Source organism: Parasteatoda tepidariorum, chromosome 8 (genome assembly GCF_982258835.1).
Source record: "Parasteatoda tepidariorum strain Cologne lab strain chromosome 8, Ptep-v5.0, whole genome shotgun sequence".
Classification (NCBI taxonomy): domain Eukaryota; kingdom Metazoa; phylum Arthropoda; class Arachnida; order Araneae; family Theridiidae; genus Parasteatoda; species Parasteatoda tepidariorum.
In genome coordinates, this window is record NC_141762.1 from 2,050,538 (window position 1) to 2,076,737 (window position 26,200).

At 32.8% G+C, this 26,200-nt stretch overlaps 1 protein-coding gene across 5 annotated transcripts in view; it reads left to right on the plus strand.

Moving 5' to 3' along the window:
• LOC107440719 (MAGUK family member discs large 1) overlaps window positions 1-26,200 on the plus strand; it is a 256,361-nt gene that overhangs the window by 103,127 nt on the left and 127,034 nt on the right. For all 5 annotated transcript variants that reach the window (XM_043044038.3, XM_043044039.3, XM_071180794.2 and 2 more), the window contains one exon: window positions 2,271-2,306. In XM_043044038.3, coding sequence (XP_042899972.1) covers window positions 2,271-2,306 — 36 coding nt within the window. The remainder of the gene's footprint in view (window positions 1-2,270; window positions 2,307-26,200) is intronic.

The following is a 26,200-nucleotide window of genomic DNA, read 5'->3' on the forward strand; positions in this document are numbered from 1 at the left end:
ATGCACACGTTATGACTTCAGACTCAGAAGCGTACATTATATTTCCCGTGAATCGAATTTTAAAAAAGTCCGATCATTAAAATTCGTTTTCCCAGGAACAATTCGACCGATTTTCAGAGCATCAGACATCTTATTAACGCTCGGTGAGAGAGGAATTCTCACTGGATTTGCATCCATCAGTTTCGAAAAATATTTTGCTTTGTTTCTTTATTGAACTAACGTTAAAAAGTAGTTGCTAAGAATCGCTACAAACTACAGTTTTTTCGTATCGCACTACTCACTACACTACTTCGTTTAAAAACTACAGTTTCGCTACTTGTAATGCCCTACCACTCATCCTGACTTCATACCTCTTTCGAACTTGATGGTTTATATCAGTGATTTCCAAAGGGGTCTATATCGAACCCCAGGGGTCGATGACATCCTGCAAGGGGTCCGTGCCAAGTGAAAAAAAAAAATTGGGGGTCCATGAAATGAAAATGGGGGTCAACAATAGTGGATCTTATATAAGCAGGTCGTGACTTTAATTTTGGCATTGCATGAATGGAATAATCAACATACACTGATAGGACCTATTTACTTACATTATACTACCTTATAATATAAAGACATATACCTATCTAAATTCTATATAATTGATAAAAGTAGTTATGAAGTAAAAATTTTATTAAAATTTAAGTTATTAGGATTATTTTCTGATATATGAAACTGAATTATTATAAACTAGCAGTTGCCTGCAACTCCGCCCGCTTACGTTTTTATTTTCTCAGCGTGTAAGGTTTTATTTTGTAACAAAAAGTATTTTTCCGGGGTTAAATTAGCTTGAATTTTATTAATAAATGTATAAAAGTTTTTCGCACTCCACTTCACTTACAGTTAGAAATTCAAAAGTTTTACAGCTGTCAAAAATACATTTGAAGTTGATGAATTTACAAAGAATCAGGTAAATAGGGGGTCTATCCAAAACCGAAAAATATGGCTACGAGACAAAAAAGTTCAGGAACCATTGGTTTATATGAACTCTCTTTTCTCTAAACATTACAATAACGATGGAGGGGAAACAGAATTTGCCATGAATCGTTTTCTCCCAAGTTGTAGCATTCTTTTAAGCATTGCCTAGCTACCAACTTCTGCATTTTTCCAATATCTCCGCCTGGTATAATAAATATTTTTTTCGCAGAGTTTCAGGGGTCAAGAATTTTGAACCTAAAAGATTCCTATAAAAAGAAAATCCACTCTAAATTTTAGTAATGAATTAAAATATAAACTTAATTTGATTCTAAGTTTCATCTTTTATTTGAATTTATTGACTGCCAAAATGAGATAACTACAGTTAAATCAAAAACCATGGAAGGGTTGCGATTTTCTTACGTAAACACGGAAGAAGGTTTTTGATTCGCTTATTTTATTTCTGTCAAGTGTGTATGGGGTGTTCATATTTAAACGGCCCTCCCTTTAACTGTTTTAGAACTATTATTAGCATTTTGATCTTTTTCCCTCCTCATGACAGGGCATTTTGAGTCATGCCCACTAATAGTTCATCATACCAACATACTCTCAGTCCAAACGTTCTTTTCGGAATTATCGAACGCCAGAGTATGCGATTAGTATGCTGATAGTGTTCAATTTTATTCTTGCGATTTACTCACTATGGAGTTGGGAAAAAAAACAAAAAAACAAAAAAAACAAACACTGGTGTCAGAATTCAGATCTACGTAATACATTCAGAATGTTTGCGATTTATGAATAGCGTTCTTTCTCTATTTCAGAAAACCGTAATGAATCAAAATATTTTGGTTTAATAAAAAATTGAAAACCCATCTAAATGGAACCGAGTGTCTGCTTCAATTTCCGACTCATTTTGAACAATTCGGTAAAGGAGAAATGATTTTTTGCCGAAACTATGGGAAATTCGATCGGTTTCTTTACCTTAACATCAAAAAATGTATAAATGAATAGGATTGATTCTGATGGATTGGCTGATTTAATAATCTTTCTTTCATTCTCACCCCTCAGTCTATTTCGTTAATATATATTTTTCATTTTTTTTCTTTCCTTTCCAGACTTTTTCTCTTTTTTTTCTTCCGTTTATTAAAATTATGGATATTTTCATTGCGCGAAAATATATTTAAAAATAATCTCCCTTTTTCTTTCTGTCGCAACATATTTCTAAGCCCAGAAATCTGTGCCTTTCGAACAATCTATTTTAATGTTCTTTTTCTGTGTTTCTATTTAATGTTGAATCTAATTATTATTTATTTTGATTCTAGAGTAACGACAGTTGGCAGACAGGTGACAATGAGCAGGTATGAATCGTTTTTTTTTTTTTGTTTGTTTCATTGACTGATTAACTTGTCATTTATCCATTTTATTGATTCAATGTCTTTAGCTCTACTTTTAATATGCCCAAGCATTTTAATCTTACTTTTCTTTTTTCTTTTTATTTTAAAGTGTTCTCAACGGGGCTCAAAGTTGTCCTTAAATTCCTTAAAAAAAAAAAGCGTCCTTCAATAAACAGGAAGAATAAATATTATTTATCTAGGAAAAGAATTGAAAAAATTTCAAATTCCAAAATGATGTTATATGTCATTTATGTTATTATGTCCATTATGTTATAAATAACGAAATGAACTACAAAGTTTTCCTAGCGCGTCAAGTACGATATTCCAGTATTTAGAGACAATTACCTTTGATGTGATGGCATAAAAGCATTCGATGTGGGAGAAATATATAAAAAGCTTTCATCTATATATCATTACTCCACTGTTTTTCACAAGAGAATCCTCGTATTTTGCTACTACTTAACAATTTGCCATGTTTAGACTATTTTCCCTCATTTTTTTTTTTTTTTTTGTTTGAAAAAAAAATGCGTAACTTTTTTTTCACTAAGTGCAGGGACTACTAAAACTATTACCCGTTATATATCTGCGAATCTGTGTTGGTATCACAAATTGCTAACTTTAGAAAATCAGCATCCCTAAATTGTCTTTTATTTTAGAGGCAATTTTGTCCTTCATTTTTATATTTTGGACTTCCAGGCCTGCTTTAAGAAAAACTTCAAACTTTTTGGATTAGATGGACCTACCTAAGATATTCAAATATTGGTAGAGATATTCTAAAGTCCAACGGGAGACCCGTACATAGAAAGAAGTTCGATCATCATAAGTGGCGACCGTGTTACAGGCCTCATATGTAAATATATATATATATATATATATATATATATATATATATATATATATATATATATATATATATATATATATATATATATATATATATATATATATATATATAAAATAGGTGTGATGCACGGCCTACTTGGATCGATTTTCCGGCTCCCTTTTATACGAATTTCCGCACGTTTTTTAAAATCCCGATACTTATAATGCGAAAATAGAATCACGCCTTTGAGTCATCATTTTTTGATTCGTGTCGAATTCATCACTTTTTCGTAAATTATTCCATCTAGTTTTAAAAAAAAGTTGCGATGATCGAATATTGAACTATTTGAATTCTGAACTATTGACTATTGAATTATTAAAATCATATATATTGAGAAAACTCTTATTGATCACTTTTCGGTGAATAAAGATTTAATAACACAGGCCTGCGATGAAAAAAATTCAAGAGGTCTGATAGCTGACTTTATGAATGTTTTGGCGCTGAAATGGAAAACAATAATGAAAATTTTCCATCAGGTCACATTTTTTTGAAAAATTAAATTTTACTGAAATTTTTATGAACATTTACCATAAAAAAAATTTCATTTTTTAGTTACTTCTCTTCTTGCGTGACCAGCATTCTACTTTGGTAAAATCTACAAAAGTACTCCTCTATGACATCTTTCTGTCACCGTCCCTCTCTCTGTCACAATATCTCTTGACCAATAGCGTCACGATATCTTGGTTCGCTGACCTCTCAGGAACACTAGTAAGGGTAATCGGGAGTCATTTTTTGGAAGTATTTTTAACGTCTGCTTCTCTCTGTACATTTTGTGAAACATGGCTTCGAGACGTTTTGAAAATTTCCCAAATGACTTTTGTTACATATGCGGCGAACATAGTGTTGTTTAAAATCGCATGAGGATCATTACAGACTATGTAAGACAACTTTATCTTGCGTATTTTTGCATGAAACTCGGAGATCAGGCCAAATCGTGGGCTCCTTATAAAGTCTGTGTATAGTGTCTAAATCATATACGCTTATGACTCCGAGGAAAAAAGACTGCCTTACGATTTGGAATTCCTATAGCATGGAGAGAGCCTAAGAATCACTTTGATGATTGTTATTTTCGTTCCTGCCATGTTCGTGGGTATAACCGGAAAAATCAAAGGCTAATATCTTATCTTGATAACACTCCATCAGCCATACTCCACGTTCCTCATGGACCTGATCTACCTGTGCCTCCAACTGAATTGGCAGTCATCTCTTCAGACTCGGAACATCCAGAAGTTCAAGGCTTCGATATCGAATATGAGCCACCTCTAGCCGGTTTCCTCTTCCCCTTTGACTAGAGATCTGGGCCTTTCGAAAGAAGCAGTTGAATAATTGTTAGACTTCAGATTGAAAAAAAACTTATTGGCCAAAGGAACACCTTTTTATTGGTACCGGAATCGAGAAAAAAAATTTATTAAGTACTTTGACGAAAAGGAGAACTTGGTCAATTGTTCTGATGTTCCGGTATCGATGAGCAAATTTAATGTCATCTACGATAAAGATGAGTGGAGGCTGTTTATAGATTCATCTAAAAGAAGTCTCAAAGCTGTCCTTCTTCATCATGGGAGCCAGTATGCATCGATACAAGTTAGATACTCGGTATATTTGAAATAATGCTATGAAAATCTGACTCTCGTCCTAGACAAAATGAAATATACTGGCCACAGTTGAACCATTTGCGGTGATTTGAAAGTTATCTCCATGATTCTTGTTCAACAAGGGGGATTTACAAAGTTCTCATGTCTCATTTGTGAGTGGGGCAGCCATGACAAGACTCACCATTGAATAGAAAAAGAATGGTTGAAAAGTTAAAATCTTGACCCAGGCTCCAAGAATATTATTCGAAGCAGCTTAGCTCATCCAAAAGAGTATTGTTATCTCCCTGTAAACATAAAATTAGGTGTAATGAAGCAGTTTGTCAAGGCTGTTCCAAAAGATGACGATTGTTCCAAATACCTGTGAGATAAGTTTCCAGGTTTATCTTAAGAAGAAAGAGGGAGTCTTTGCTGGTCCAGATATCCGCAAACTCATGAAGGATAAAGTTTCTGAGACTAGCATAGGACAACGGAAAAAGAAGCTTGGGTTGCCTTCAAAGATGTTGTCAGTAAATTTCTGGGAAACTACAAGGATCCTGACTGTAAAGCATTTGTGATGAAAATGCTGGACAAATTAGAAACTTTGGATTGCTCCACGAGTGTCAAAATGCATTTCCTTCTCTCACATGTGGGCTTTTTCCACGAAGAAGTAGAAGCGGTCAGCGAAGAACAAGGTGAAAGGTTCCATCAGAGATATGGAGCTTAGGTGGTACAAGAACATGCTCGACGACTACTGTTAGATGTTAACTCGAGATAGGCCTGAGATTAAGCACAAAAGAAGATCACCAAAAATAAGTTTTAGAGAAAAATGAGCATGTACTTATGTAGAAACATTTTTCCATTGTTTTGTTTTTTGTTTAAAACTTTCATGTACACATACACAATATTTGCTAATCTTGGTCAATCGTTAATTTTACGTAAGTTACCTTAATAAAAATAAATTAAAATGGCATGTTGGTGATGTTCTTCTAGAAACTGATGTAAAAAGTTTAAATTCAAGGAACTTATTGTTTTTTTCTCTCGACCAGAGGTGGCTTGTACGATCTGGCAACAGTATTTTTCATTCATTTTAACCTACAAAAAATTAGCCGGTCGCTCATAATGTTAGTTTACCTTCACAAGATTCAATTTAAAAATATCGAAATGAATAAAGAAGAACAGTTACCAGATAGTAAATGCACAATTGTTTGAGTGAATTCCTTTCCAAATAGGATTTTACTAAAAACATAGATATCGATTTTACAAAAAATCCTGAAGTGATGGTGAGAAATGAAGGTCATTTTCGGAATCAGCACATCAAATAGCATATAAATCAACAATAACTTCTCTTGTATTTTTCAAAACCTTCAATTTCGCAGGCTTGTGTAATAATTGAAAAAAAAAATACTGATATGTACATTTATTTAAAAGTGTTTTATGTCTTGGGCCTTACTATTCGTAAATTGCTAGACTCTATGCATATGTTCTATTTCTCCCTTGGGGGGGGGGGGACCTTCTGATTTTTATGATTTGTTCCAAACTTTTGACACGTCTTCCCTTTTTTTCCTTTTACAGGGTTAGAAATCGAGAAAATTTAGTCACTGGTTTTAACGACCAATAACTAGACGATATTATTAGTCCGTACACTCTTTCACCTTTCCGTTTTCACTTCTCTATTAGAATTTTTATTTTGTAAGTCATTTAAAGGGAAAGTGACAAGATAAAGAATGTCACAATCATGATGACATACATTATTTTGTGACAAAAACATAGACCTAAACAGCATGCTCTTCCTCTACATCAATGACTGGCCTAGAGGACCGCTGATTGTTATTTTAGAGTCCTTCCTCCTTCACTGCCGTGACAGCCCCGGGTGGGCCCCGGTCTTTCGCATAATTTTATCCCAAGTCGTCCTGTTCTTAGCCAAGGATTTCGATTTTATTACTTTTATAATTTTAAGATCATTTTCAAAGCTGTCATACCATCCAAATATGGGTCTGTTTTTTTCGAGTGGCGATTGGCTTAGCCGCAAATGTTTATTTTATGATGCCCTAGTCAAACGTGAGTGGTCTCGAACCCATGGACCACTGTTAATTTTGAGTCCTGTTCTTTTTTTAAAGTATAAAATCAAGTTCAAAATCGCAATGTTATGACGTTGAACATCTACTCTATGAATAGATTCTTCAACTTAGCTAATCAAACGAAGTAATAAAGGAGATTTCGCATTTTTACTTTAACTTCCGTACGCTCCCGTATGTAAGATTGAAGCAACTGCGCATGCTCACATTTATTTTAGATGCTATTTATCTTTACGTCATGTTGGCGTGATTAACGCTGCAAAGACAAAGCTACAAGCACGCTGTTTATAGTTGTTAAATGTTGTTTTCTGCTTAAACCAACCTTCGAACTAAAAACATGGACGGTGAATTTGAAGATATGCATTGATGAAATTTTGAAATGAATCGTGTGATCTTACAACCATTTTTTCATTCAATAAAAAAATAATTTTATTGGTTTTTGTTTTACATTATGGTTGTGTAATGGAACTAGTTCCATAAGAAACTAAATATAGTGTCGCTTTCTTAAAATTATAAATCATATTTATATTTTAACTATATAATTTAGTTAAACAAAGTTAAAAAATAAAAATTCAATAATATTTTTTTAAATATTCGTAATAATAATTTTTTTTGTAATTTTTTTTTTAAATAACGGCAGGCACTAACGTTCTTCACCTCCGAAGATGCCGGAAGTGTTGCTCATTTAACGTTACCCAGTAACGGTACCTGTGAACCTAAGTCACGGAGGCGAGCAACATTACCCACGCCACAAACCCGTTCATAAGGCGGGCCGCATTCACACTTCACACACAACAGAGGACAACACAGAGAGAAACATCCATGCCCAGAGCGGGATTCGAACCCGCAGCCATTGGCTTCGCAGTCAGGCACGCTAACCGCTCGGCCACCTGGCCGGCAATAATAATTATAAGTTGCATTCTTTATCGTCTAATCTATTGTCTACCAAAATTTTTTGCTCGCAGATCCGCAGTTTTACGTAGAGCAAAGCATATTGAATCGTATGCTTTAAAGAAATAGTCTACATTTATTGTAAATATTTGTTTTCATTTTGTGGTCAAAGTTAAAATGATATTCCATACGGATTTTTAAAAAATTTCTTATCTTCGCTTTCGCAAGTTTGATATTTTTTCCCCAGGTGCATGCGCATTTCGTCAGAACTCACGCGTGAGCACTAGAAGTGCGCATACTTAATTACTTGAAATTTACGTACAGAAGCTGACGTAATTTTGCGAAATCTCCCAAATAAAATTTAAAATTTACCACGAAGTAAATATTTTTTTTCTTTTTTTTTTTTGCTATATAACATTGAAGAGAGCTACGAAACCAATCTATGTCTTTTAAATTGCCTCTAATAATAAGAAAAACAACAATAAAATAAAATAATTTAAAAAAGAAAACTCAATATCAAGCTTATTTATCCGTGATTAAAATTTACGTTTAATTTGCATTTTCGTGTCTCCGAAAAGATAAGAAAAAAAAAAAAAAGATCGCAATGGTTAAAAGCTATTGAAAGCGCATCATTATTGCTGCTCTGTGGGAAACAGATAATGGGGAGACCTAAATGATGTCGCACCGCCAGAGGTGTTATCTCATCAATCGACCCTCCCTAATGACTCTTTCTGGCTCACCAAATAATACTAGTTAAGTGTAAAAATTTTCATCCTAGTGATAATAAGTTAAATCATCTTTAAGAAAAGATAATTCCAGCCCTATCATCTTGTGTGAATAAGTGGTAATAATTGCTCTTATCTTTGGATTTTATTGTAAGTCAGCTTGTCGATTCATTTCGATCTGTTTGTTGATATAAAAATTGAAAATCGTATAAGTGTATTATCAAAATATTTTTACTGGAATAAATTGTTTAATGCTACATTTTATTTCATATTAATTATATATATTTTTTAATTATTGTGTAGCCTACGGCTTGCAAGTACTCTAAAAATTATTATTTGTATTTTTTTATTATTTATTTATTTATTTATTTATTTTTTTGTTTATTGGTTATTTCAAACTGCTGTTAAAGGGTCATCACGAGTGAAGAAAAGTTTGATAAACTATGAATTTTGAGAAAATTTTGTTTAGACAAAAAATATCAAGGAATTTCGTTTTTTCTCCCTAAACCAGAAAAATTCTATCAGCAAATTTGATAAAAAGCAATTTTGGAATTCCGCACGTCGTTAGTATTAATTCAGTGGTAAACTTGTATTTTTGCTTTTAAAAATAAATACTTTCTTTGTTAAATGTTGCTTTTTTTTGCCGATATGAGTGCCTTCTATAACTTTCAAATCATTTCTTAAGAAGTTAATTGTCTTGACTGTTAGAGAAACGATCCCACTATTTATTTATCAATTAAGTGGTAAACTTGTATATCCCCCCCCTAATATTTTCATTTAAATGTTGGTAATAAAATCTTTTTTTATTTTATGTTAAGGTTTGCCTCCTTTTAACGCTAAAAGTGAACCTCTCTAATTGCCAGATCTCTCTTTAAAAAGTCAACTGTCATAGCCAAATACTTATTTGAAACTCGTAATTATTCCTAATATTTGCATTTAAATGTTTGTGATAAACGCGACCTTTGTCAAAAATTCAAAAAATTGCAGTAAGCCTTTTTCAAGACACTTACCAAAATATCAACTGTCTTTTAGTTGAAAGGTGGGATAAAAATCGATTAGTAAAAAAGTTTCGACAAATGTTAGCTTTTATTTTAAAACAATAAAACTTTTGTGATTTTTGCAATGACTTAAATGGAGGGAAAAGGTTGGGCAAACGTTATTTGAACCTTCCCTTGCGAGATATTTGTACCGTTTCCATTTAAAGTTTTCTTAATTTATGAATCTCTCCAACCCACGTTTATTCAAAAGGTGTCAGGTTTGATAAAATAAGGAGAGTTTCTCCTGACGTAGATATGAGAAATAAATTTAACCCTCGGGACAAGGTGAAGATGCATTTGCTGAGATAAATACTCTTTCATTGTATTTTCCTTCTTTGTTTAAGAATGTTGAATGCAAACAGCTTGTACGTGGAAGAGAAATTTTGTAAGGCGATTAATCATTCAAATGAGCAAAATACTGTTGAAGTCAAAACATAATGTGTAGAAGACGAGTAGGAAGTCCCAGAAGTTTTTATTCTAAGTAGAATTGGAGATGGTTGATGTTGTTTACTGCAACAGTTAAATGATGAGTTTTATATTCTTTAAACTGTCATTAAAATAACAAGTTAATTAGGGAAGGGGAAAAAAAAGTTGCAAAGTATGGGGTGGAATGTGTGATACCATTCGTTGCAGCTTGCAATTCTTATTTATGGTTGAAGCGAGTGTTCGGTTCTATCAATTTTGGACGATTTGCAATCTCTTTGTGGATGGGTACCCTTTCATGTCAATCTCAAGATTTCTGTCTTCCTTTGTAAAAGTCCTAAAAAAATCAGGCTAGCATAAGCCATAATGGGTGAAAGCCTTCTTTATTTCTATGTTCAAAAAAGGAAAGCGTGTCATCGTAATTGAATGAAATTTACCAGTACTGTAAAACTATGTGTCTGTTGAAAAAACAAAAGGGTAAAGGGGAAATGGTAAAACAATAGACGGAGTGTTTACTAGATTTAAATGTGGTTATGGATCTGGTACTTATTAAAGTGTGGTGGTTAGTGGAAACTCTCAAAAAGCTTTTCTAAGAAGCATGACTAAGAAGCATAATTTTTACAAAACTTTAGATCAGTTGTACTCGGGTTCAAAGTCAACACCCTGTGTTTCTAATTACCTTGTTGCCGGTCGAATAACTTGTTAAATATTCCATTCTTATGGTAAAACATTACTTTATTCTATAAATAATAATTTTGTAAATAACGCGAGTTTTCAATGGAAAAATATGTTTTTTCGCTGTCTAAAGGAAGCTGATTTTTCTCAAATTTAATGGGTTTTTTTTCCTCCTTTTTATTTCGAATTTACATCGCCGTTAGATTATCGCACTTAGAGTATGATGCGTTTAAACGCAATGTAGCCCAATTCTAGCTCTTCTGCCATTTAATTCCCATGTTTTATTCAATCCCTTGAAATTCACTAAAATATTGCTAAACATGTTATTCCACAAAACACTACGTACAATTTAATTCCTTGATCTTATTAGAATGTCGCTAAACATGTTATTCATAAAACACTAAACTCTTAGATCGCAATTAACTTAAATCAATAATAAAGTTGTTTAAATTTTTCTTCTTAGATTAAAACTGTTACAGTTATAATTTTGTAAGACATGGTTGTGTGACGCAAAGTTAATAAATGTACGGTTGTTTTCATCAGATCTTTTGTTAATCAACTACATTTAATTCAATTCCTCAAAGTCTCAAAAATGACGCTTCTAACCTCTTCGATTCTTTTCTGAAGCAAGTCATTCCCTTAAAGTTATTTCCCTTTCATTCAAAATAGTAACAGTATATATATATATATTTTTTATTAATTTTAACATTTTATTAGAATATATTTAAACATAATCCCTACCTTTTCTGACGTCATAGTCTTGTCGTTATTACAGATTGCTTCGTAACTTTATTTAATTATAACCGTTTCCCTGATGTATCTAATTTCAGCGTAACTTCGTCGTCCAATTTTCCCCTTGAACGAATTATCAATGCTCTGACATATTCCGGAGATTCCTTTGATCCAGTTTGCATTTAGGTTCCCTTCACCATATGGTGGAGTGCAGATAATGTTTCCCCTTGACAAGGAGTAAACAAGAGATGCGGCGGACCCGTATTTGGAGAGATAGGGGAAGAAAAAAAAACATAGATATTTGAAGAGAGCGTATACACAATGATGGTAGATATTTTTGCCGTCATGAATTCTGCAAGGTTTTTCTTCAATGGATTTTAAACTAGTAAAAGTGAGAAAACGAAAGGAAATAAAATGAATTTTATTTTTTATTGTCCTTTAACGATCCAAGTTTATTTCCAATCATTAAAATTATGCGTATAATTACTTTAGTAATTAAATAAATTATAACTCTGACAACAATACCGGGCGGCATCAGTAAGTATAAGTACCCTGCCGCTTTTAATGGTGGTGTGTATGTCGTAGCTTTTTTGAAAATTCCAACTTTTTGCAAATGTCGCTGTCATTTTGCAACATCAAATTGGAAAAGTTTACAGTATTTTCGTAGCTGCTTGATATATTTTAGGCTTATTACAATCAACTTATATGCCTTAAGGCGAAGATATGGGCGAACAATACTAGACTGATTGCAAACTGCTTGAAATATGAATCAGCCCATTTGAGAAATGACGGATGCATTTTCTAATGGGCCTAAAAGCATGTGGGCTCACTACGATAAGCCTAGAAGTCTTCAGTATTTTCTAAGTTGCTTTATATTTTTAGGCTTATTACAAACAGCCAGCCATGAATGATAAAGATTTTTAATTTGTCTATAGATACGTACGCTCACTAAAATAAACCTAAAGAGTGTCAGACGAAAATGTTTAAGTATTTTTCATTTTATCTTGGTGCATTTCAAAATGACAGTGGCTGTTTATGAAGAGCCAGATTATACAATTTACTTATGACGCGTAGAGTCTGCTGAAAGAAGTTTTAGTTTTGAGCTGTTTGTTTTCCTTGGAAAACTTTGGAGTAAACATATTTTCTTTAGGAATCAGGTTAAACGTCCATTTCAAATTTTGCGAAAATATTGTTACAATTCAACAAACAAAAAGAAGTCCCTGTTGAATAATTAATTTCAGTTAATTTTAATCAATTTTCAATTTCAACTTGCTTGGAAAAAATTGTTTTTTGCCAATTCGAAAAAGGAAAAAAAAATCCGTACAAAACTAAAGTAAAAAATTGGGGGGGAAGAAAAGGGAAAAAAAGGCTCTGAAAAATTACAAATTTGGAAATATACCGGAAAAATCCATTTTTTCCCCCCAAAGAAAGAAGGGAAGTTATTCAGTTAACTACACATAAACTGTAGCATGGAACGAAAATGCTTTTTGAATTATTGCGAACTTATTCTCAAAATCATGATTCAGTCCTTTTATTTAAAGTCAATCATTAGTATTAATCTGTACTTCCTTTCGAACAAGGACTCCACCCATCATTCAAATGTTCGGTCGATCATCGTCACCTCCCGGAGCTAATTAATTAATTTCGGGATGAACATGATGACACCCTATCGCGAACAATAACTTGGTGGGTCTGATATCTTTTCCAGAGATTGCTGTGCTCGAGTAATGACGTTCGATGACCTGCTAACGAACTTACAATCGATTCAGTTTTATTTTTCTTGGGAATTAGTCCTTTTGCTTCCCCCCCCCCTTCCTGAAAGACCATATAAAAGAAAGAAATATACAGCTGTGGTCAAGGCAAGCTTGCACCGCTTTAAAATTGGACAATGTTTTTAAAATCAATTTTGGATGGTGCTTCATTCTATTTTTACAATTTCTCATTTGTATAATTTAGTAAAAATACTGTTTATTTGTGCGCATTATATTTTATTTTATAACCGTCGTTGAGCAGCCGACCCAGTGTTTGGGTTTACGACTTCTAATGTTCAACTCCGTAGCCTTGTCATTTTGAACCCAATCCAGAAGACAAGGAAACTCCTGGATCAGTACCCCCAGAGGTATGATTTGTTATAGGAGCAAGGAAGACTTAGTGACTCGATAGATTTAACGTACATCAGTCACCATTTACTACACGGGGAGTTTTCAGCCGGCGGGGATTGTACTCACGACCTCTTGAACATAGTCCCAGTGACCTACCAACCAGGCCACCCGGCGCTTTTACACATTATAGTCATTTAGTGTCATAAATTAAACACAAGAAGTTCATTTTGAATAATCTAAACACTCCCCCCCCCCTTCCTTAAACCTTCAGTTGCGCCCTTCAGAGATTCGAATATAGACTTTGAATTTGCTCCCTAATGTTTCAGGCATTTCAGCGAAAGGGTGAACTACGCGATGATAAACGGTCATTGTACGTCTTGTTAGATTATTAAATTACCATGTACGAAATCTCAGTTTTTTTAAATACGAAAAAAAGAGACATTTATTAAGTTTAATTATTGAACTAGGGGGCTAAGCCCCCCTGTTCGCGGCCTCTCACCGAATCTCATGATTACTTCGCAATAATTGTTGTTTCTTGGCGAAAACAATTTTTCTACTGAAGTTAAAATTATTCACTTAACACCAAAAGGAATTATGCTTGTGCCTCCGCTTCCCCTGTCCAAATATTATTATTTATTAGTATTATAAATATTTAAATCTCTTAGTGAACAGAAGTAGTTTTTCTAAGTACAGTAGGGAACCGATTATCCGGACCGATCGGGACCATCGCTATTCCGGATAACTGATTTTTCCGGTTTTCTGAATCGCTACAAAAAGTCGTTTTTTATTGTTAAACCCAACTAAAAAAAAGAAATTATTTGGAAATAATCCTAAAAAGAAGAAAAAACGATGAAGTAATACTCTAATGGTTATTTCCAAAATGATGGTAAGGTAAACATCTTTCAAAAAAGAAAGAAAAATCCGAAAATATAATGAGGAAAAAAACATATTTTTTAAAAAAATGGTGGGAAAATTTATCGAATTTCGCTCCGGTTTTTTGGTATTCCGGTTTTTTGGTATTCCGGTTTTCTGATATCCGGATAACGGGTTTTGTAATGTAATAATTTTTTTTAAATGACATTTATATTATTATAATATTATATTGTTCAAACAAATTTGAATTCACAACCGTAATTTAATATTTTTGGTTGCATCTAATTGTGCATGGAGCTGATCGTTAAGTTCTAAATCAGGGGTTTCCAACTTACGGGCCGCAATTAAAAACACCAGTCAAATGGCGGGCTGCAACTTTATCAACATTTTATATAGGACTCTTTTATGTTTGAAGGAACATTAAATATTACTGTCACATTTTTATCAAGTTGTACAAAGCAAAAGTATTGAATTACAAATTAAAATAAGATGTATATTTTTAAAAATATTTAATTGCATATTAAAAAATTCTGGCTACAATAACTTTAATGTGCACCTATGTATTAAACAATTATTGTGCAACATCATCAAATTGTCAAGATGTAGAACTTAAAAGTATTTAAATCCCATATAGATTTTTTACGAAAATTGTCCACAAATAATGACAACTAATATATTTTAGTTAGCGGGCCATAGAAAAGGCGCCAGTTGGGCCGCCAGTTCGTAACCACTGTTCTAAATCGTTAAACTGATCTCTTTAACAGTATAATAATATTATTTTTCTCAAAAATAATAATTGTAAAACGGTTATTAAGATAAGACTACCTTTCTAAATAACTTTATCGTAAAATGTAACGCGGAATTATATTATAATGAAAATAAAAAAATAAAAACTCTGTTTGAAACTCTTGAATTAAAAGCGTTATAATAGTAGTACAGGAAAATAACTTTAAATTAGGAATAAAGAAATATTGTAAGATATTATATGCTTATTCACACCGTTTTTTTTTTTTTTTTTTTTGACGAGTATAGTTTTGTGGTTGCCATGATGATAGTTTTGGAAATGTAAATAGTTTCTGAGTTAGTGTAAGATTTTTTTTGGAATTCGCGATCGCAACGCTCGAGTACGCCCTCTAGCGGGAGCCTGTAAATATCAGACATTAATTTATCACGTTTTCATTTAGTTCCATCAAAATCATTGGCAGAATCAGACGCCATTTTCTTAGCAGCAAATAAAAATAAAAACTTCCCTAAGGAAAAGCCGAAGAACTTAAAAAAACTCTCCAGAATATTGGGATATCTTTCAGACCCAGAACACACCGAACATTTGAAGAAAAATTTCTCAATAATTTTTAACTTCTTTTATCAACAAACTTGCAACTGATAACTTCCGATTTCGCTATCGCATACTGTTACAGATGTGTGTATTAAGGTAAAATGCATTTCTTCTGTCTTCAATTAATTACAAATTAAAGTGAAGTCAATATTGTTTTCGTCGTTCCAATAAATAAATGTGAATTCAGAACTGTAATAGTTATAGAATATTCTTCTTTGGTATAGAATAGTATATATTTCTGTATCCATATAATTCGGAAAACAACAATAAAAAATTATCTAAATTACTTAAATAGTGCCATTTGTGCTGATTCTTAATTAATTTTTATCGTTTTCTTGGTAAGTATTTTTTAGTTTTGAAAGAATAATTTCAACTAGAACTATTCTGTTTTTAGCTACATATTCAAATTCATATCGAGATCTTACAATTATAAAATTTTGCTGTGTAGTATGTTATCTAAAAGTAATGAAGGGATAAACTATGTATCTATTATTTGAGAATAAAGTTTTCAAACAAAGAACATATTTGGGAATTCTCCGGAATTATAAATCAGGTAAGTGTTATGATTTTTATAATAAAAAATTTACTTGTAAATATTTTTTTTTCTCATTTGATGATAGTTCTCTACAGAATGCTTTTTTACGTCGGATTAAGAACTATAAGAATAAAATGAGAAACAATATGGAAGTTTTTTTATTTCAATATGAGGAATTTTTAAAATCGTTTTTTTATCCTAAGAATTCTTTATTTTAACGTTTTTTAGTTTATAATTTTTTGATAAAAATTGTTGTTAAAATAATTGTTTTGAAAAATTAAATGGTATAACATTATGTGCTAATGTATACTTCTTGCATATTCTAATGTTTGAAGTAATATGATTCAAACAAGTATGGAATAAAAATTCGGTACTTACGTAATAACGCCACCGCAACTACAGATTTGGCGGTTTTTAAGTGCCTCCAATCTACACCAAAACTTTTGCGACAAATCATAAAATAAAACACTTTATTTAAAATCTCAAAGTAGTTTATCGGATTTCGGTGGACAATGGGCAAAATATTTCTCTCCTGAAAAAATAAAATTGCATCTTGTTCTATTTTTGGCAAATCCCAAAGACGCATTTTCGTAGCACTAAAAAATGGTAACAAAAATCGAAGAACAAATCATTTTGGAATTCTTCTGATTTATAATGCAGGTAAGTGTTAATTTTTATAAAATAAAAAAATTTACTTTTAAGTATTTTTTTTCTTATTTGATAATAGTTTTATATAGAATGGGTTTCTGCTTCCAATTATGAATCAAAAAAGAAAAAACATGAAAGTTGTTTATTTTAATGTAAGGAATTTTTAGAATTGGTTTTTTCTTTTTTGCTTTAATTGTATCGTAAGCATTCTTTATTTTACGTTTTTTAGTTTCTATATAATGATTTTATTAAAACTTAAAATTTTTTGATAAAAATTGTTGTCGAAGTTTCTTTTACAAAATTAAATTATATAAAATTATGAAGTTTATGTATACTTTTTGCTTATTTTAATGTTGGAAGTAATATGATTCTTAAAACTATAGAATGTAAAGTTTAAATAGGCCTTTCAGGTTATGTCATTAAATTTAGTAAAACTATTTCTCAGGTATTAGGTTTAACTCTAATAAGAAGATACATATTTTTTTTTTGTTTATTTACAAATATTTTTCAGGTGTGTTTTGAATGTTCCTTCTGTAAAAAAAAAAGAGATACCATCTTGTTTTTGGTTGCATAAGAAAGGATATCAAACATTTTTCTTTTTTAAATTTAATAAGCCACGATAAAGAAGGAACGTTATAATGTTACACGCTACATTAAAGACGTCTCCAGAGTAACTGAATGACTGTTCATATAGAAATCGCAGGTATTAGTCTCATACAACAACGCCCCCTATAGTTCGTTGCGATCGCAAATAGCGATGCTGTGCTTTTGTTGTTAAGTTAATACAATTGAGTTAATCACTTTTATTAAGATTCGAAGTCCTTTGAGTTTTATTTGAGGTCAGTTTTAATTTAGTATTTTTTTACAATATTTATGGAAAAACAATTCGCAATCGCAACGCTCGAGTGCGCCCTTTTTTATTTATTAAGTTTTCATTTAGTTCTATCAGAATCATTGGCGGAGTCGGACGCCATTTTCTTAGCAGCAAATAAGAAGCGAAAATTCCCTAAGGAAAAGGCAGAAGAACTTGAAAAAACTCCCAGAACATTGATAAATTAATTTCAGAACGTGCAGAACTGCAATAGTTATAGAATATTCTTCTTCATAGAATAGTATATATTTCTGTATCTATATAATTCGGAAAACAGCAATAAAGAATCATCCGAATTACTTGAAGTAGTATCATTTGTGCTGATTTTAATACATTTTTATCGTTTTCTTGGTAAGTTTTTTTCAGTTTTGAGAGAATAATTTCAACTAGAATTCAGATAGTCTGTTTTTAAACTACACATTGAAATTCATATTGATATCATGCAATTATAAAATTTTGCTGTGTGGTATGTTATCTAAAAGTAATGTAAAAGTGTGAACGTGAACATTAATTATATTACTATTACATATTTAGTATTCCATGTTTTGGCAACAGCAGTTCTTGTGTACGATATAGATTTTGAGTTTTTAGAATAACGATGTGCGTAAATTTGAATAAAAGTAAACAGTAAATGAACTTCGTTTGTTTTGTTTTTCTTTAAAAGTTGTTTCTTACATTATCAGAAGTGGGATAAGCAGGCAACTGTAATTAGTTTTGAGTTTAAAATAGCATTTTTATCGCGACTTCGTAAAGATCAGTTACGTTACGTAGCTAATGAGTTATCTGAAGATGTTTCGTCTACTACTTTGAAAATCCCTGACTTGAGAAAGTTAATATTGAATAGCGAGAAATACGATGAAGAAATGGTTCGAGGAATGGTCGAAAATTTGGTTGAAGACGCGAGCGCCTTCGCCAAGAAGAGAAAGAATAAGCCGATCGCGAACATGCATTGGAAAAAGAAAAAGCCGATCGCGAACATGCATTGGAAAAAGAAAAAGCCGATCGCGAACATGCATTGGAAAAAGAAAAGGCCGATCCGGAGAATGAATTGGAACTCAAGAAGTTAAATATTGCTGCTAAAACTTCAGAAGTAGTCGAAACTGAAGTAATAACATCGGCGCCAAAAGTTGATTGGCAGTCACAACTGAGAAAGTTTTCTACGAGTAATGAGGATATCAACCTTTATTTAGTACATTTCGAGAGAGTAATGAGAAGAGTACAAATGCCAAGTTCATTGTGGATGGCATGTTTAATTAACCAGTTACCAAGTGAAATTGTCCAAATGATAATGAGAGAACCAGAAGAACAGTCAGAAAATTATGACTATGTTAAATCTCTTTTGCTTAAGTGTTACAGACTAAGTCCTGAAAAATTTAGACAACTTTTTTATTCTCACGAAAACACTGGTGGAAAGTCATGGAAAGAATATTACCACGAGCTTGAAACGTATTTTAATGGGTGGATTGCAGGACTTAAAATAAGTAGTTTTGAGAATTTAAAAGACCTGATCATCACAGATCGAATGAAAGCTCGGGTGCCTCCAGATATACGAGAACGTTACTTGGATCAGTGGACCCGTATAATTTCACCTTATACATTAGCTGAAAAGGTAGATGAATTTATTGAATTCAAAGATGTTTTTAAGAATCATATTCAATATAATAATAAATCTAGTAAGAATAAGTTTTTGAAAGAAGAAAATATCGCCGAAGGCAAACAAACAGAGCCTAGTCGAAGTACAACTAATAATCAAATTGTTTGCTACAATTGTTATGATACCGGCCATTTTGCTCGTGATTGCGTAAAGCCAAAACGTCCAAAGTTTTGTACTGCCTGCAAAACAGAAGTACATGGTACAAAGGAATGTCCAAAGAGAGCGTCTTTCCCATTAGTCAATGCAGTTTCGTTTTTACCCAGTTCCAGTAATAGTACAACGAAGAGTATTATCATAGAAGAAGTAAATACTAGTGCTCTTATGGATACCGCTGCTGATATATCTATGTTAAAATATAGTTTCGCACAAACGTTTAATAAAAATCTACATAAAAATATAGTTACACGAATTCGAGGTATTGGAGGTGTAAGGGAGTCGCTAGGAATTATCATACTTAATGTGACTATAGACAGGGTAAAGCTGAGGGAAGTTATGTTTTATGTAGTGACTGATGATAGAGGAAAAGGTGTAAATATGGGCACCCTCTTTTGTTTTTTTGATAAAGTTAATATCAATTTGAAAATTTCTAGATATTTATCTTTCATTAACAACTATAACAAGTTTCCTAAATGCAAGAAGGCAAAACAATGATTAACATCAATTATTTCATTTCAAAAACGACGATTTTCAAAAATCTTTTAAAAAAGCCCCAGAAAAAATGGGGTGTAAATATGGGCCCTGTTCAAAAAAGTCACCAAAAATAGTTTAAAAACAGGATAAAACAATGCAAAATGGTAGAGAATTTATTTATTGCAAGAAAAAATTTATTTACAGAAATCGCAAACATAACTGGCTCTTTCAGCCCCGGCACAGTGCCCACATTTGGCACATAACACATCTCACCAACACCTCTCCTCGAGTGTCTTCAGAGAACTTTCCATCACAAAAACTGCAAGTTACATCGCTTGAGTCTGGTTTATCCCCACCGCTGACATTTATTAGATTGGATTTATTAGATTGGTATCATCATCGCTGTAGATAAGGGGAGGGTCATCGAGTCTGATGAGTCCGATGATGAATCGTATCGTTGCGTGGGGCAAATTTTCTTTTTTTGAAGGCCTTTCGTCTTCCCACCCTGCCCCCTGGCCGGTCTCTTACCCCGGGAAAACGCAAGGACGTCTTCTTGATAGCACTTTTGTCAAGCGTCTTGGTCAACTGATACTTGTGTAATCATATATCACTGTGTAATTATTTTTAACTAAACATAAGTACATGAAAAGAAAACGATTTCACATACCTCTCAAAAGCTTGCAGTCCAGAATAAACACCAATTTGCACAATAACTCACGTTGCATCCACACTACTTGAAAGAATGGTTCCAACTGCTCTGTACAATCTTATATTAGCAACTGGCGCCATATACAGTCCTTGCCGCCAGTCTTCAGTACCTCCCATATCTACTAGGGAGGGGTGCCCATATTTACACCTGTGCACATTTTTACACCTTCTCCTCTATATTTGAAGGCCCTGATGTTCTCATTGGAAATGACATCATTGACTCACCCGAGATAATAATGGTTAGAAATCAAGGCATGTCCAAGTTAGTTCATGTGGAAGAGCTGGATTTTTTGCATGATTTCCAGATTAATGAAATGCCTGATAGGGTTGTGTTGAAGACCCTCGAAAAGTTCGAGATTGAACCGCGTGCAGTTCAATTGGTAACTGTCTTCAGTGCATGTAAAACTCAAAACGGATTTATTTTCTGCAGTGGTCGAGATAATCTAAGCAAGGATGTTACGTTTGCTATCCACGATGGTTAATCACAAGTGCCCGTCGCGAATCCTAGTAGCGTAAAATTACAATTAAGGAAAAATCGTGTTATCTTGCTAGGAAATTGGGTATCTGAAAATATTTACAATTCAATGGTTAAAGAAGATGCGGATTCAACCCCAGCCGTTTTATTAGCAAAGGAAATTGTGCGAAAGCCTATCGATAGAGAATGTGTTAAAATTTGACCATCAATAAATAAAGAACAACAGCAAATTTTATGCGATTTGTTAAATGAATTTACGCTGTGTTTTGCTTTAAAACAAGATGAACTAGGATGCATTAATAATACTATAATGCGTATCGTTGAGACACCGGGTAGTAAACCTGTTTCTCGTTCACCCTATCGAGCTTTGAACTACGAGAAGCAAGTTTGAAGAGAAATCGTTCAAGAATTAGAAGATCAGGGTGTTATTCGTGACAGTTCTTCAGAATACAGTAGCCCTGTTTTGCTTGTATCTAAGAAAACTGGTGATCATCATATGGTAATTGATTACAGACATTTAAATTCACAAACTATTAAGGATAAATTTCCATTACCCTGCATCGATGATTTGTTTGAAAGACTGTCTGGTTTTAGTTTATTCTGCATCCTTGATGCATGTCAAGGATTTAATCAGATAGCAATGGATGAAGAATCCTCACGAAAGGCAGCGTTTACAACTCCTGATGGACATTATGAGCCAACACGTTTGTTTTTTGGCTTATCGAATGTACCACCTGTTTTTCTGCGAGCGATGTCATTAGCTTTGGGTGATTTGCTTTGGAAAGGTGTATCATGTTTTATTGACGATATATTCTTCGGTTCGATCGGCTTTGATGACATGATAGTGAAGCTTCGACAAGTGTTTGAAAAGTTGCTAAAAGCTGGGGTAACACTGAAGCTATCTAAATGTGAATTCGGAATGTCAGATATTGAGTATTTGGGATTTGTAATTGATAAAAATGGAATACGACCAGGTCCAAGAAAACTTGCTGCCATTGCTGAATACCCCGTTCCTAAGACCAAAGATGAATTGCGTCGTTTTCTTGGTTCAACAAGTTTCTTTCGCCGATTTATAACACGATATGCTTCAATTGCTGAAACCCTCACAAGGATGCTAAAGAAAAATTCATCGTTTACATGGACTGATGATCAAAATGATGCTTTTGAAAACTTACGTTCCAAATTAGTATCGAGACCAGTGTTGAAACTATTTGATCCACGCGATGAAACTGAATTACACACTGATGCAAGCTCTGTTGGATTAGCTGGAATGCTCTCGCAACGAAATAAGTCTAGTGCTTTTCAGTTAGTTTATTCCGTAAGTCACCGTACAACTCCTGAAGAAGAAAAGTATCATTCAAGTCGTTTGGAACTGATAGCTGCGGTATGGTCAATGACTAGACTTCGTCCTTTGTTGTTGGGTTTGCAATTTACATTAGTCACCGATTGTTCAGCAATAACATACTTAAATACGCAAAAGAACATTAAGCCCCATGTAGCTAGGTGGACTGAACTGTTGAGCAAGTTTAATTATAATGTTAAATATCGAGTTGGTACTAAAATGGCTCATGTAGATGCCCTTAGTCGTTCACCTGTCGAAGAAAGAATTTGCACACCATTGCATGAAATAGACATTATGAGTCCTGTAGAACTAACAAGAGAGCCTACGGTATTTTACATCTCTACTGAAGAAGACAGGGTAGCCCTCATACAAGCTCAAGATCAAGATTTGCGAAAAATTTTATTTTCCTTGAGAAAACTGAAGACAAATAGGTCACTAGAAGAAAAACAACTAGCCGATAATTTCGAGTTGATTAACGGAATACTTTATCGCCTCCATTATGAATCTGGTGATAAAAATAAGACATGAAAGATCAATGAGAAAGTATCTTGCTGTTCGTTTCCACGACTTTTCTGGTCATTTTGGTGTTGAGAAAGTAATTCAAATGATGTGTCAACAGTTTTGGTTTCCACGTATGGCAAGTTATATCAAGCAGCATATACGGCAGTGTGTCGTATGTGCATTTACAAAAGTACCAGGTGGGAAAGCTCAAGGTAAACTTAATGCCATTCACCTGGTAGTCGCCCATTTGAAGTTGTTCATATGGATTTCCTTGGCCCATTTGTAACAAGTTCAGCTCGCAACAAAGAGCTTTTGGTTTTTGTCGACAATATGACTAAGTTTGTGCGCCTCCGTTCATGTCCTAGTTGCTCAACTAAAAGCGTTTTGAAGTACCTTGATGAATTTACTGATGATTTTGGTTCTCCGAGGCGAGTCATTACAGACAGAGGGAGCTGCTTCACGTCCTCGGCGTTTGAAGGCTATTGTAAGCAATTAGGAATCAAGCATACATTAAACTCCAGTCAAAGACCACAAGCTAATGGTCAAGTTGAACGCATCAATCGTATACTTATTCCAATGATATCTTCCAATGTCCAAACGGAATCTCACAAGGATTGGGATAAAATATTACCAGAAGTAGAACGGTGTATTAACTGGTCTCCGAGTAAGTCGACTGGAAAACCTCCTTTTGAACTCTTGTATGGATACACGCCAGTAAAGCCTGGATATTTTCCTCAAGATCTACCACCAACATCAAATGACTATGTAAATCCAACAAAACTTGAAAGAGATGCCCAAGAAAGTATTATCATTGCACAAGAAAAGATGAAAAGGAATTATGACAAACATCGATGTGATGCATTTAAGTACAATATAGGTGATGTTGTGGTCGTAAGACGATTACCCGAACAAACTGCCTTATCTAACACTAAAACCCAAGTTAAGTACAGAGGTCCTTTAACAGTCATCAAAATATTACCATCCGACACTTATCAAGTTACTGATTTACGCGTAGTTGGACAAGGAAGAAGAAGGCAACATAATTATACGACTACCGCCCACGCTTCGCAAATGAAACTATTTCATCTGGTCAACGACAAAGATCTGTCTGATGATGGGGACAATATTACTGGAAGTAAGGAAAACTTCATTGCTTGTGAACCCATAAACGACAACAACAGTACAAATCAATGCAACGACGATCCAAATAAAAATTTAAGCCAAGATAACAGTAGACCAAAGAGATGTAAAAAAGTGCCGCATTACTTGAAGGATTATAATTTGTTTTGAAGGGACGAGGTCGTCCAAAAGTCAGGATGGTCGAGTGTAAAAGTGTGAACGTGAACATTAATTATATTACTATTACATATTTAGTATTCCATGTTTTGGCAACAGCAGTTCTTGTGTACGATATAGATTTTGAGTTTTTATAATAACGGTGTGCGTAAATTTGAATAAAAGTAAACAGTAAATGAACTGCGTTTGTTTTGTTTTTCTTTAAAAGTTGTTTCTTACAGTAATGAAGAGATAATCTATGTATATATTATTTGAAAATAAAATTTTCAAACGAAGAACATTCATTTGGAATTCTCCGGATTTCTAAAGCAAATAAGTGTTATGATTTTAACAATAAAAAATTTGCTTGTAAATTAATTTTTTTGTAATTTGATGATAGTTTTCTACAGAATGTTTTTTTACATCCGATTATAAGAATAATGATAATTTAAAAAAAAAACATGAAAGTTTTTCATTTTAATTTGAGGAATTTTTAGAATCATTTTTTTGTTTCGTAAGCATTCTTTATTTGGCGTTTTTTAGTTTATAAATACTGATTTTTATTGAAACTTAAAATTTTTTGATAAAAATTGTTGTCAAGATAACTTTACGAATACCTTTGACTTTTATGCTGATGACAACCAAAACAATGTGGAAATAAATGAGGAAAAACTAAATCCTACCACGTGATTTTCCGGCCAATAAAAATGCACGGACAACAATGGAAAACTGTGACAACATATATTTTTATGTTTAGTAAGAAATATTTTTGAGATCTCGTAAAATTTCTGATGACATTGGGACACTATTTTTTTATAAGTAATAATGATATATATATATGGGTGATTCTTACGAAATATGACAATTCACTGTCCCTTGCTCCCAACATCTAATACTATAATATTAAAATAACTTTTTTTTAAAAAAAAGTTAATAAATTGCATTACCGTTAGCATTTTAAAATGTCTTTGCACTAGCATTGACTGTTTTGTATAGTTGAAAAATTTAATTGACCTTAAAAATGTCATTTCCCTGGCATGTCCGAAACAATGTTTCCAATAATAACTAGCTTCAAAACTTCCCATAAATTTTTCAATATCTAATTCTTTTTTTTTTTATCTCAACCGGTGTAAGCATTTCTAGAATATACGCAAAGGATATTATTTACAAAAACTTCGTTTAAAATAATTTTTTCTCTCAATAATTTGTTTGTCCCAGGAAAATCTCATTTTCCTGGCTACTTTTATTTAGTGGTTTATAACCAAAATTGATAGAGCCAGCAATCAATATCTTACGTTAACAGATTGATTAGATACCCTCCTATATGAGCATGTCTTGTTGCATGAAAAAAGAGCCAATTTTCTGGTTCAAAATCTGTTTCAAAAAATTTTTCAAGATGAGTAGGTTTTTGAGTTGTCATTTTCCTGGCTTCTTTAAATCATTAATAACATGAACTACAAAGATTTCTCTGAGTTATTTTAAGAAATCCTGTTGATTTCTAAAGAATGTAAACGTCTTAGACCAAAATATTAAATTAAAGTTAAGTTATATGCTATAAAATGGCGAATTTGTCATTATCCTGGCTGTCATTTTCCTGGCTTATGAATTCCTGGACATTGAAGTGTTACCAAAAATTTTTTTAAACTGCTAATACTGAAAGGAGGAAAAGAAAATATTAACCTAATACCAAGTTTATGTATGATTGTAATATGGTTGGATGAAATCAAAGTTATTTATTTATTTAATGATTGATTATTATACACAATTTTATTCTGTACATATCAGCAACAAAAAAAGAAAATTGATTCTTTCTACAGTAGATAAAAAGAATTAATTTTAGCAATTTATGGTCCATCTAACATAAAGGCTTAAGTTGAGTTACTTACTATTAACTTA